Source organism: Falco peregrinus, chromosome 4, assembly GCF_023634155.1.
Source record: "Falco peregrinus isolate bFalPer1 chromosome 4, bFalPer1.pri, whole genome shotgun sequence".
Taxonomy (NCBI): domain Eukaryota; kingdom Metazoa; phylum Chordata; class Aves; order Falconiformes; family Falconidae; genus Falco; species Falco peregrinus.
The window spans coordinates 99,093,448-99,107,191 of NC_073724.1; the positions used below are offsets into that span (position 1 = coordinate 99,093,448).

The 13,744-nt window shown below is 45.9% G+C and overlaps 1 protein-coding gene across 1 annotated transcript in view; it reads left to right on the top strand.

Annotated features, from left to right (window-relative positions):
* FLT1 (fms related receptor tyrosine kinase 1) overlaps positions 1 to 13,744 on the top strand; it is a 117,068-nt gene that overhangs the window by 89,337 nt on the left and 13,987 nt on the right. The window contains exons 18-22 of the mRNA XM_055802709.1: positions 6,148 to 6,252; positions 9,513 to 9,626; positions 11,032 to 11,120; positions 12,919 to 13,078; positions 13,497 to 13,594. Coding sequence (XP_055658684.1) covers positions 6,148 to 6,252; positions 9,513 to 9,626; positions 11,032 to 11,120; positions 12,919 to 13,078; positions 13,497 to 13,594 — 566 coding nt within the window. The remainder of the gene's footprint in view (positions 1 to 6,147; positions 6,253 to 9,512; positions 9,627 to 11,031; positions 11,121 to 12,918; positions 13,079 to 13,496; positions 13,595 to 13,744) is intronic.

A 13,744-nucleotide genomic window follows, 5' to 3' on the forward strand; every position in this document is an offset into this window, starting at 1 on the left:
TGTAGCTACAGGTAAAGAGAAGCTGGGTGTGTTTTAGACACACAGCACAACATACTTCCAGGTTTGGTGTGAGCTATGCCCTGGTCCATGACTGAATTACAGTGTTTAGAACTGACTGACTGTCCACCTGACTTTCCATAAGTACATTTTGACTCCAGGTAGGAAAACTAAAATAGAATCACAGAATAATGGAATCATTTAGGTTGGAAAAGACCTTTAAGATCATCAAGTCCAACCATTAACCCAGCACTGCCAAGTCTATCACTAAACTACATCCATAAGCACCAATTTCTACGTCTTTCAAATACCTCCAGGGATGGTGACTCAGCCACCTCCCTGGGCAGCCTGTTCCAATGCTTGACCACCCTTTCTGTGAAGACATTTTTTTCCCTACACTATTTAAACCTCCCCTGGCGCAACTTGAGGCTGTTTCCTCTCATCCTGTCACTTGTTACTTGGGAGAAGAGACCGAGCCCACCTGCCTACCCCCTCCCTTCAGGCAGCTGCAGAGAGCGATAAGGTCTCCCCTCAGCCTCCTCCTCTCCAGGCTGAACACCCCCAGCTCCCTCAGCTGCTCCTCATCAGACTTGTGCCCCAGCCCCTTCCCCAGCCCCGCTGCCCTTCCCTGGACACGCTCCAGCCCCTCGACGTCCCTCCTGCAGCGAGGGGCCCGACACTGAACCCAGGGTTCGAGGTGCGGCCTCACCAGTGCCCAGTCCAGGGGGCGGTCACTGCCCTGGCCCTGCTGGCCACACTGTTTCTGACACCAGCCAGGACGCTGCTGGCCCCTTGGCCACCTGGGCACACTGGGGGCTCATGCCCAGCCGGCTGTCAGCCAGCACCCCCAGGCCCTTTCCCACCGGGCAGTTCCCAGCCCCCTGCCCCAGCCTGTAGCGCTGCCTGGGGCTGGTGTGACCCACGGGCAGGGCCCGGCACTGAGCCTGGTTGAACCTCACACCACGGGCCTCGGCCCATCGGCCCAGCCTGCCCAGACCCCTCTGCAGAGCCTCCTGCCCTCCAGCAGACCAACACTCCCACCCAGCTTGGTGTGGTCTGCAAACTCACCGAGGGTGCACTCGATCCCCTCGTCCAGATCAGTGATAAAGATACTAAACAGGACTGGCCCCAGCACTGAGCCCTGGGGAACACCACTTGTGACTGCCAACCAGCTGGATGTCACTCTGTCCAGCACAACTGTTTGGGCTTGGCCATTCAGACAGTTTTTTGCCCAGAAAAGTGTATGCCCATCCAATCCACAAGCAGCCAGTTTCTCCAGGAGAATGCTGTGGGAAATGGTGTCAAAGACTTTACTAAAGTCTAGGTAAACAAAATCCACAGTCTTTCCCTCATCCACCAAGGTGGTCACCTTGTCATAAAAAGAGAATACAGGCAAGAATGTTGCACTCTGTTTTGCAGATGGATTTACTTAAAACATGACATAGAAACAGGCAACTGAAGGCTTCCAAATCAGACTGCTGACTTGGATGCTTCTCCTTAGACTCAAGAGCCTGACCTTTGGCATTTACTTCACTCCCCTTGTAACCTGGTTAGGTACTCATTTGGAAAAAAGCCTGTGCAGAAATGGGTCCTCACAGTCCACCCTGTACTCCTCCCAGTTTCTCCCTTTCCTCCTCTCTCCAGCCCACTCTCCCTGTTTTCCCTCTGTGCTGGGGATTTGTAAACATTCTTGTCAGTGCACCATAAAGTGGAAGAATGTGACACATGAGTCCACACATTAATAATTAAATAAATATCCATGGAAACTTTGAACCTAGAGCTAGCTCGCCTACAGATGCCCCAGTGAAAGGCATGGATTTGGGAGCATTCCTGACTTGCTTAGCCTAGTGTGGGGCTGATGAGGAGGGCAGGAGGGTAGGAGCCAGATTTTGAAGTTGAGGAATCCCTCCGGAAACCACACAGATTTTAGCAAGAAGGTCAACATTGAAATATCAGTGATAAGTTCAGCCTGTTGCTATAGTGCTGTTTGTTCTTTCAGGCATGCATTATATTTGTCCTACAGCAAGGTCTAGAAAATCCCTGCGTTTGAGCTAGGAGCTGTAACAGATTCCTTCCATCCTCCGGGGATCAGGGGCAGAGGGTGATTAAAACATGCATACAATTAGGATCACACTTAATTTGCCTGCTGGAAGTCACAAGGTGACCAGATGTGGATAAGTACAGCTGAAATATATTGCTAGCAATTTATAATTGTCATACATAATTCTGGGAATGCTGAAACATAACCTTGTGCTGGAGTGTCTTCAACCTCCAAATAGTGTTCTTACAATGATGGACCAAGAGCCTGATGGGCAGACAATGTGATTGCTCATTTACACGATGTTTTATTTTTGTGTAAATCCCATGGAAAGAATCAAGCAGAAATGGAATGTAAACAGCAAGAAAAAACCCCATGTCCTGCAGGCTTCGTGTTTGGAGTCTGGAGGTGAGGAATGATGACCAGAGAATGAGTTAAAATTGGAAGAACTGGTGTAAACAAAGAAAGAATGCTGACAATGAATGAGAACCAGATTCAGAGAAGCTGGGTATGTGCAGTATGCTAGATTAGCTCAGTGCAAGTCCTGCTTACATGGCAGTTGGCTCAGTCTTTGAGTAACCTTGGAAGTCTCTGAGGATTAGTGTCTCACAAACACAAAATGTGCTTCTATGGTTTTTCAAAAATATTTTTACTTGTAAATGCAACCCCTTCCAGCATCAGATATGCCTATTTTTCTCTTTCCACCTACTTATCCTCCAGAATACATATTTATTGCAACTTTTGCAAATAAGTCTCTCCTTTCAGCCCACATCTCTTTTTCAGTTTGTTCCTTCAACACACACACACGTATAGCCCATGGCTGCGATGCAACGCTTATATAACCAGACACCCCCTTCCTATGTAAGAGCTACAGATGTTACAGAAAATTTCATACGGGTGCCACTGAAGTCAGGATAATTAACATTCAATATAGATTAGTCTGTCTGAAAGCAAAATGTCATCTTTTCATTAGGCAGAAAAATGACGGTGCTATAAATCACTGTCAGCGTGGCTGGAGATAACATTGCAGCCCAGTGTAAGCGCTAGCTGAGCTATCACGCATTTCTCACCTTACTCTTGGGCTTGACCTTCCTCATCTATGAGAGGTCACACACTGCTGGGGCTGTGGTGCAGGACCCCGAGGGAGTGTTGCTGCACAGCTCCCACACAGTGCCAAAGGTGCCGGTGGTAGATGGCTTCCTGAGCCCTGCTCCCCCCGGGCGCTGCAAGCCCACAGCGCTGGCACCAAGCACAGCGCTTTCTGTTCTCCTTCACGCGGAGCACTGGTGTACGTAACATAATGGAAAATATGAAGCTGGGTGTGGGGGAAACCCAGATGACTTAAACTGCGGCAAAGGACCTGAGAAACAAACGCACCTTCGAGCCTCTGCCTTCCCACAGACGTAGAGAGCAGTGTCTGCAAGTGCTTTTTGATGATGCCCCAGCCCAGCAATGCACAAGCTTGAAGGACTCTGCTAAAATGGGACTGAAATGGAACCTCCTGATCCAAAACTCCTTGACGGAGGGGTATGTTTGCTTTAATGAGTTCTGAGTTGCTGGAAGAAACCAAAGTCAAAGGCAGAGTAGAGCATTTTGCTTCCTTGGTCTGGATGTAAATGCTGCAACTTTTCCTACCTGAGCATTACCCCAAACTTGGCCACTGTAGCTGCTTGAAGGCTGTGACAAGTTGACTTCTCAGATGGTTGGGCAACTGAATATTCCTCTGTTTAATTGCTCCATTTAATACTTCTGTAATTATTTTGTGTGTCAACATAAGGGGTTTTGCAAGAGCAATCATAGACACAATCTACCTACTAAAGTGTGGAGTCTGATCTATGTGCTGAAAAGTTAAAGCAGCCCTATTCTGTGCTAAAATTTAGCACGGTACAAACAACAGCAAAGCAATGAAGTCTAATACATCAAGCGTTATTACAGTTTCCCATTAAATCACAACCATTATTTAGAGAAGGAAGTGTTGTTTCCAGTGCTCATTCTCCTTTATGAAAGGTTAGCAGCTTTGTGTAGCTTTATGACCTAAGCGGTATGTTTTCCAAGTGGTGACTAAGTAGGTTATCTCGATGTGGGAAGTGAGTTAACAGTGATGGAAACAGATTAAGGTTATGGATTAAACAAAGGTACAATGAGTTTTACAGGACCTCAAACTGCAACTTCATCTTTTAGGAACCACGCACAGTTGATACATTAAGGACTAAGAACATCAGTTCACAAAGAAAACTGAGACCTTAGTTTTAATGTTTCTTTTATACATCTGCTGAATGAAGAAGCTATATGCAGTAACTAAAAAGGTGACTGTAAATTTTCAAAGACACACACTGATTTGCTCGTATTTATGTGTCAAACATTAGGGCTTAGGCCCTTCACAAACCAAGGCTCAGTCTGTTAATGCTTTTCAGCCATGTAGATTAATTTCTTCATGGGTTTTATTTGCTGTAAAAAAATGCAACGCTTTTGCACATCGAGGAGGTAAACAAATTTCTGGGGATTTTTTGGCTTAATATATTCCACTTCATGTTTCTGTTGCTTTGATAACATATGCTATTTGCTTCTACTGACCGACTGAGAATTACAGTTTAGAAATGTGATACACATATACAAGGTAGTATCTATTTAATTTAGAACTGACAGCAGCTCTTCTTCTCTGCTTGTGAGTGTCTGAGTGGGTTTCGTCTGTCACTTAGACAACAGCAAGGTAGATGTCCAAGAAAGGGCTAGTCAAACAGATGTCCAACATAGGAAAAGCCAGTTGTGCTATGGATATGGCTATGTTGCATGTGCATACTTGAGAAATAAATATGTCACATCTTATTCCTTGCCTTTATAATGAAAAGCTGGCCTTTATTTTCTACTCTTCTCTACACCACAAAACCCGCTGCTATACTCTTGCTAGCCACCTATGTGCCTGCTTTCTGCTGAAAGTGAAGCACAAATACAATCTGAAAATAGTTACTTGGAAATAAAATGTATTGCAAGCTGATGTGCCGACAAGATCTTTCTGGTCAAAACTCCGCCAGCCACTAGAGAAGGCAGAGGCAACCAGGCCTGTCTATGTGAGCACAGTACCAAGGAGGTAGTCAATACTCCTTGCTTTGAATGCTAATAAATCATGAAGAAGGCTGTGAAGATCATATGATTGACATAAAATGTCACAAACTCTAGAAAAGTTATAACAGTACCCTTGGAGTCTTACCTGGTTCTGAACATGAAAAGGACACTCAGATTCTGCTGCTGGAGAATTTTATTGATGCCCGTTGATTTATCTCAAGGACCTCTTGCTGCTTCTCCTGTGGTCTGCTCATCATCTGTAGCATGATGATGCAGTACAAATGTCTGTCCTTGGACACCTGGAAGTGTCATACCCTCCATGACCAAACCCAGCATTTGTCACTCCAAGTTCCCTCTCAGTGAATCCCCCCAGACCTCATTTTGCAAATGTAAAAGTCTCATTTGCACAGATTTGCAGCTTCTCACCACTCCGTGATCTCAGCCTACAAGTGTTTGTTAGGGAAGAGCATCAGGGGGTTGAGCATATATTCCAGGGGCTGCAATGCAAAGTTGCTGCTGCCTTCCTGGAATGAAGATAATTTTAAGGCACTTTGTTTGAGAAGGTAGGATTTGATTTGTAAAAAATACCGAAGTCTGTGGCAAGCTGCATCTTAATGTGTGTGTGAGATTAGGTGGAGGCCCTGTGTTATTGAGGACATGACTAGCAGTGTCACAGCCTGCTGCATGGTGCACTATGCTCAGGGAAGAGAGGAGCAAATCTTTCTCTGACAGAGCTGGACTGAAGAAAATGAGTCAGAAGACAGTGTACCTCCACTGAATGGTTGCATTCATTTAGCATGATTTTCAACCATATCGCTTACTCTCTCTAATGACTGTCTTCTGGGTTGTCTGCTTACTCCTAAAAAAAACACCCCAAACCAAACAAAAAACCCGAAACACCTGTATGTTGCAAATATACACGTGGGACTTACTGTAAAGCACATTTTTCAATTGTTAAGCACATTTTTCAATTCATTATCTACGAAGCCATTTCCTGACAAGATTTCTTTTTTACCAGAATGTCTCTTTCCAATTTATTTTCTTTACAGGAAAGTCTCTTGGACACGGAGCTTTTGGAAAGGTGGTACAGGCATCTGCTTTTGGAATTAAGAAATCACCAACATGCAGAATAGTTGCGGTGAAAATGCTGAAAGGTATCTTGCTGGAAAGCTGGGCTGGAAAAATTGATGCCTTATATAGTGTCCCATATTTAATATGATGCTGTCAAAAGCAAGCGTGTATGATGGTATCCCCTCCCCCCCACTAACTCTCTGAGGTCTCCAAAATGTGTACACCAAGCTTCGGGTCCACCACAAGTGAAATGGCAGAACTACGAAATAAAAATTGCATTTGCAGTAAGAAGGATGATAAATTGTCACATGATAAGGAGAAAGTTTCAGATGCAGTGAGAACCTGATTGCCTATTTTTTTTTGAAAATCTGGTTCCACAGCTTCAAATGCCACAAAGAATAAAAGAGTCACTTTTGTCGGATCAGAAGGGGCAATTAGATTTCCTGCGCACTCTATGTTGTACTGTCATGCTAGACTGCCACTGTACCCAACACCATAAATTAAATTTAGCTGAAGTGTAAGGCATCCACCTTGATGTGAAGACACTCGGATGGAAGCTTTTGTATTTTCCTTGGTCATTAGTTCTGATGACTAATCATATCACTGTTAAAAACAGATGCCTTATGTCTGATTTGCATCTGCCTGACTGTTGCGTCTTGTTCTAACCTTCCCCATTAGATTATATAATGATTTTCTTCATGAAGGCCCTTTTATTAAGCAAAACAGATTGAGCAGTTTAAATCTTGGAGCTGTTGTGCAGGTGTGTCCTCTCTGAACCGTCTGCAGGCTCATCACACAGTGCTTAGGATGCTGACACCCGGGTTGTGTAATGGATTTGCCAGCGCTGTTCATACACCAGCGCTCTTTCCAAAGTGAAATCATCTCCCAGCTATGCACTGCCACTTTTCTCGTTGGAGCAGAAAGGACAAAGACCCTTATCAATTTGAAGAGGGCACTTGGGAAGTTAGCAGGCAGGATGATATTCAGTCATAGCCTGCAGCAGCTGTGGCTGAATTCCCTAACCCAGAGTCCTGGTAGCATCCCTTCCTGTGTATTTAGCTTTCCCTTGTTTGTGTATCTAAGGATCATAGCAGGCTTTTTTTGCATTGCCCTGGGAGCTTACACAGCTTTGCTTATCTGTCTTAGTCCCTGAATCCTCTTCAGTGTCATTCTCTGCCAGGACATATCCCCTGTTCAGTAAGGCTTGGATCCCTGATACTCTCAGTTGGCTCTGTTCAGGCATAGTTTGAATACATCCCTCTTACCCAGTGGCTTCTAGCTTCACAGCTGCTTGCTTATCAGTTATCAGGAGATCTGCACATGTTTCTTCCAGCCCTTGGAGGGGCATGTGCGATACTCTTAGACCTACAGTCTGTCCCTGCAACACTCAACCTGAAATAGCTTCTATTTCTTGCTGGCAGTGACCTGGCAGCTGTGCTCCGTGTAGGGTGTGCCCTCTGGATATGTCTCCAACAGGCTTGTTCTGCAACACAATTCAGATGTTTTCACAGGGGGTGGTACGTGCTGCTGTGATATCCAGGATCACCCCCAAGGAGGGAATTTGCAGATGAGCGTGTTGCAAACCTTTCTCCTCTCTCTTGTTCCAGAAACACAGAAATACCCTGTTGGCCAATGCCAAATGAACAACTGCCCTGCAGCCAGCATGTCTGGAAAATGGGAGGAAACTAAAGCTTTGGTCGCTGTCCAGACCTTCTGCAGCAGTGGGCCAATAGCCATCTGTGTCACTGGTTTCAGTGGATGGCCTGTCACCTGGGTCATTGCCTGACCCCTGGTTAACTAAGCTATTTTGCCAGCTTGCAGACATACGTGCTGGCAGAGTGGTCTGACAGATTCAACATTTCTTTACGTACATCAGCAGGCTTCTTGTGCCAGCCGGCACCATCAAGGCAGCAGAGGTTGCTGCTGGAATAGATTGGAGCAGACGGCAGCTACAAGAAGTCTTAATGGTGGGACTCATGTGCCCATGTGCAGGGTAGATACTTGTATCTGAGTTAGTCACCCAAATTTCCTTTATTGCCAGTGGTGCGAAAAACATCCCATCCTAGGGCAGATTCCTAAGTATGGCGAGTCAGGCACTTGTGTAGCTCTGCTGGCTATGAAGAGAGTCTGTGGTGCCTAGATCCTTTGTAGGTGTCTTCACTACAGGCACCTAAAGTTAGGGGAGATCCGTTCCATTCCTTGTGTCCTCACTAGATTTTCCAGAAACTTTGCCGTCATTCATGGGCTTTGTCCTCACAGAATTCCCATGAAGTGGATGGGAAGTGTCACCACCTATACAGATGAACAGTGGGTCACTGGGTAGATGACAAGTTTTGTCTGGGGCCACCAGGAAAATCTGTTTCCATTCAGATGTTGAAATGAAGGCCTTTAAGACCTAGCTCTAGGTTCTTTCCACAGGACTGTTCTTACTGTCAGTGTCACTAAACAGAAGATGTCCTTTTGGGTCTACACAAAGCAATATGTTTTTTCTTTTTTTCTTATCAAAATAAAATACTGTAGAAAAAGGTTTGCTCAGAGGGAATTAAAAGTTTCACTCCACACTAAATAGGATATTTTGGGTTTAGTTGTGGGATTTCTTATATCATTACTATTATTATTAATATTGATCATAACTCACAAGAGTGACATGTAGTCACCTAACTTTAATGAATTAAAGTTTACTTCCCTGATTTATCATAACACTCCAGGCTTCCTCTATAACGAACAGAACCAGACAAACATCACCAAGGGGCGGTGCAGAGGAACGAAGCTGGGTTAATTATCATTGATAATATACAACTGTGGGCTGGCTTCAGGGGCGGTGGGTTGGCTGATGGAGACAAGGTGCAGCTGTGGCTGGTTCTGTTGAGGGGTTGGGCAGCCAATGAAGAGAGAGGAGGAAGAAGCAGAGAGAAGGGAGATGCCTTGCTCTTGTCACTGACTCCCTGAGATGTTGATTAGTTCAGGCTAGTACATAACCCTCAGACGGCTGAAGTCAGGCCCTCTGAAACCTGCTCTAGATAGAGTTAATTAGTCTTGAAATCCCCTTTTATTTGTTCTTTCAATTTTTTTTGGCTGGAATGACAAAACTGTTCATGTGAGAAAAAAAAAATCTCAGTTCTAAATATAGCAGAGTCTACTGGGAGGAAGTTGAGTGCCAAAATCTTTTTATGGGCTTTATTGCAAGTAAGAGGATGCTGAGCAGGGAGGAATAGAAAAGAACATCAACACATGAAGTATGTCCAGTAGTGGAAGTTATTTCATTGGAAAACATTGAGAAGTGATAAAGCTCAGCAGGACCAGTTCTTTGCCATTTCACGTTGACTTTATTTTGTGTTTACAGAAGGAGCTACAGCCAGTGAGTACAAAGCACTGATGACTGAGCTGAAAATCCTGATCCACATTGGACATCATCTCAATATTGTGAATTTATTGGGAGCATGCACAAAAAATGGAGGTAAAAATATCTGCACTGCACTGAAAAGGAGTTTGGATCACCTCCCAGTAACAGTCAGTTGGCTGTGTTGTTTTTCATCTGAAGATTATAAACTTGAAATATTTGAGCTTGTCCTGTGGTTGGTGAAGAAAAGAGATTTTTTGCTCATTTAATGAAGTGATTAAATGTTTTTCTCTACTTAAACTCTCTTTTAGTGTTAACATGAGAAGTGTGAATTTAGGACCATGCTGCTTGTCCTTTATCTCACTTCACTGCTCAAGCTAAACATGATCTTGAAAGGCTGGGAACAAGGGATGCTGTCTGCTGGCCCTGAACAGTGAATCACAAGGCAAATGTTGTAAAAAGCTGTGTGATATTCCACTAAGAAAATCAAAGGGCCACTATGAGTGATCGTTTGTTTTGGATATGTCACCTATTTAGATACGCATTTTATATTTGGGTATGTGTATTAGAAATGCACACCCAACAGTGTGCCCAGGTGGCCAAGAAGGCCAGTAGCAATGTCCTGGCTGGTGTCAGAAACAGTGTGGCCAGCAGGGCCAGGGCAGTGACCGCCCCCTGGACTGGGCACTGGTGAGGCCGCACCTCGAACCCTGGGTTCAGTGTCGGGCCCCTCGCTGCAGGAGGGACGTCGAGGGGCTGGAGCGTGTCCAGGGAAGGGCAGCGGGGCTGGGGAAGGGGCTGGGGCACAAGTCTGATGAGGAGCAGCTGGGGGAGCTGGGGGTGTTCAGCCTGGAGAGGAGGAGGCTGAGGGGAGACCTTATCGCTCTCTGCAGCTGCCTGAAGGGAGGGGGTAGGCAGGTGGGCTCGGTCTCTTCTCCCAGGTAAAAAGTGACAGGATGAGAGGAAACGGGCTCAAGTTGCGGCAGGGGAGGTTTAAATTCGGTATTAGAAAAAATGTCTTCACTGAAAGGGTGGACAAGCATTGGAACAGGCTGCTCAGGGAGGTGGTGGAATTGCCATCCCTAGAGGCATTTAAAAGATGTGTAGACGTGGTGCCTAGGGACATGGTTTAGTGGTGGACTTGGCAGTGCTGGGTTAACGGTTGGACCTGATGATCTCAAAGGTCTTTTCCAATCTAAGTTATTCTATGATTCTATTTCAGTTCAACGTGTGTGGGTTGTGGGACTCCAGTCTGAATGCAGCCTGCCCAAAGGGGAAATTGAGGGTCCCTCAGGACCCAAATTCATGACTCAGTTCTCAAAACTTAGGTCCTTCCCTGATTTCCAGAAACAGTATTGTTCTACTAACATGTCCGGAGTCCTTCAAGCAGCCTTCTACTTCATTAGGACATGTTAGTTATTCTGGACTCAAGTTATAGTTGCAGGCATGAAAGACTATTCTCAGAACCGATGCTGCCTAGTATTGCTTTACACTGATCAAAATGCATTTTCTGTTTGCCCAGGGCCTCTGATGGTGATTGTTGAATACTGCAAGTACGGGAATTTATCAAACTACCTGAAGAGCAAGAGGAATTTTTTCTGCCCTAACAAGGTGAGGAGGCAGGTGCCTCCAGTAGGGTTCATCTTTACCTAACTTACGTGTTGGTATTGTAGATGTCAGTCTCTGAGCTAGTCTCCTTAGACTCTTTTATCAAAGAAGCAAAATGGTTGCAGTTCACCTGACCTATTTTAATATTTGGTGTGGGATGTATTGTGCCAGGGAGGGACTCATTTTTTTTTTTTTCCTTGACTGCAAGGAGACTGCTGGGAGTAATTCAGCTGGAGCCGTCTACGGCAAGAGGAAGTGAATCCTAGCCAAAGTGTCCCCACATGCTCTCGCCCCACTGCTGACAAACCCATTCCTGGTGAGCTTGGGGTCACTTCAGAGGCTGGTGTCAGCGAAGCCAAAGGAAGTGGTTTTGCCCACTGATTTCAGCACCGCTGGGAACACAACTGAGATAATGCCATTTAAAGCTCATGTTCCAAGGCACCCTAATATTGAGAGATTTGCAAGTAATATTATTATTGTGTGAGGAGAAGGGCTATCAAGAAGAAAAGAGATTAGTGTCTTGTCCTCACGTCCCACAGCCCTCTGAATCAAATCTACGGCATGTTTCTTATTACAAACCTGAACCCAAATGTGTCAACTATATCCCTGCTTGTGCGTTTTCAGCAAAATCCCCTGGAGGATTAAGGGCTATGAAGTAGGATTTAGGAGCCCAGACCCAGAAAGGCAACCCTCAAAAACCTGCTCAGCTGTGCCAAAAGTTCAGCAGCATCTCAGGGCTTTTTCAGGAGGTCTGTGCCAGAGGGCACACTCAGGAGGATGTCCCCAAGGCTGTCTGTATTGGACTCTGCATGAAACGCAGCAGCCGCCTTCTCCAACGTGTGGTTGTTGGTGCAGGATGCTCAGCAGGGAGCATGGCCATGCAGGGTGCACCCTGGGGGTAGTTGCCTCATATGCCCCCTGATAAAGAGCCTGCCCAGACTTGGTGCTCCAGCACCCTTTGGAAGAGTGCCTAGGCCGGAGGGAGGGAGGGAGCCCAGCTCTGCACCAGTGTGCACAGGGGAGAGAGACAGGGCAGGACAAATAGATAGGGAAGAGGGGGCAAGAGCATGGTCAGGCAACTAGGCTGCTCTCCAGGTAGCAGTGGGAAAGCATTTTCCACATCATGTTGCATGTATCCCGTTGAACCGTCATGGGCCGTAACATGAAAGCATTGGATAAAGACATTGGGGAAGAGAGGCAGTAGCTTCAAACAACAGCTGTGTTTCAAACACAAAGTGCCCTTGCTTCTCGTTGGAAGGGCTTACCGCCCCACACCAAGCACTGTGCAGGAACATATAGGTAGATGCCTTAAGGAGCCTGGGACAAAAAGCTGCTGCTTTATTTTGAGAGGGCTGGGACACCTGCACTCTGGGCACATCCTTCTCAACTCATCCCACCATGCTCTTTCTCTGGCTACTGGAGACAAATAGGCCCTTTCAGATGTTTCATTTCAGGCTGAGATGAGCCACAGCTCAGTGGATGTGTCCCTCCATGGACCCTGCAAATCTTCATCACATCAAAGGTAGCCCCCCACCTGGGTTGCCCCAAAATCATGCACTGGTGCTCCCAAGCCATCACATTTCTGCCCTCTGGTGATGGCAACCTTGGTGGAGCGCAGCTGTGCCACCAGCCCCCACTGGCCACAGTGGCACTGGACACCTGCACCCATGGGAGATGTGACTGTACATGCCACGGACCAGCATTTTCTCTCAGTGGAGAGGCAATAGAATTCTGACTCTGTTCCTCTCCCACCCTCTCCATCACTCTGATGTAGCACCTCTTCTCCTCTGTTTGTTTGAAGGACTCCTCTCTGCAAGGAGAGCCAATGAAAGAGAAAAAGGATATTGAGCCGGTGGAAGGCAAAAAACAAAGGCTGGCCAGTGTCACCAGCAGCGAGAGTTTTGCAAGCTCTGGGTTCCAGGAAGATAAAAGTCTGAGTGATGTGGAGGAGGACGAGGAGGGTAGGTATTAATTCCTTCCTGTCCCTACACTGTCTGTGATATTTTTACAACATACTGTGCATCCCTGAAATTTTTTTCCTCATTTATCACCCTAATAAACATCCGTGGGAGACACTCACAGGGTCATGTCCAGAGGGTAGAAGATTTAAAAAAAGATTATTTCCAGGGTTACTAAATCGGACAGGAAAATGTGTGATTGTTTCTTCTGACTGCTCCTTATCTTTGGGGAAAACATAGCAGTGTCCAAAGCACAGGGTATAAAGCAAACACTATTTTTGTTTCCAGTGACAGTGGGTTGACCTTCAAGTACTACTCTATGAAGACTGAATTTATGGGAGTAATAGGGTCAGTAAGAGAAGGGGAAAACAACTGCCTTGTGAGCCATCTTTGTAACAAACCTTGTTTTCCACCTTCCCAGACACTGATGAGCTCTACAAGTTGCCCCTCACTATGGAAGACCTGATCTCTTACAGCTTTCAGGTGGCCAGAGGCATGGAGTTCCTCTCCTCCAGAAAGGTGAGTTTTGCACTGGGGATTTTTCCCTGCAGAAGGATGGGATTCAGAAGTGAAATCGTGTCTGCGTTTCGGTGACACCTTCCTTGGGAGAGCTCCCAAAGGAAGAGCCGTTTTCCTCTTGGTGTTATAAATATAATGTGTGTTTATCCA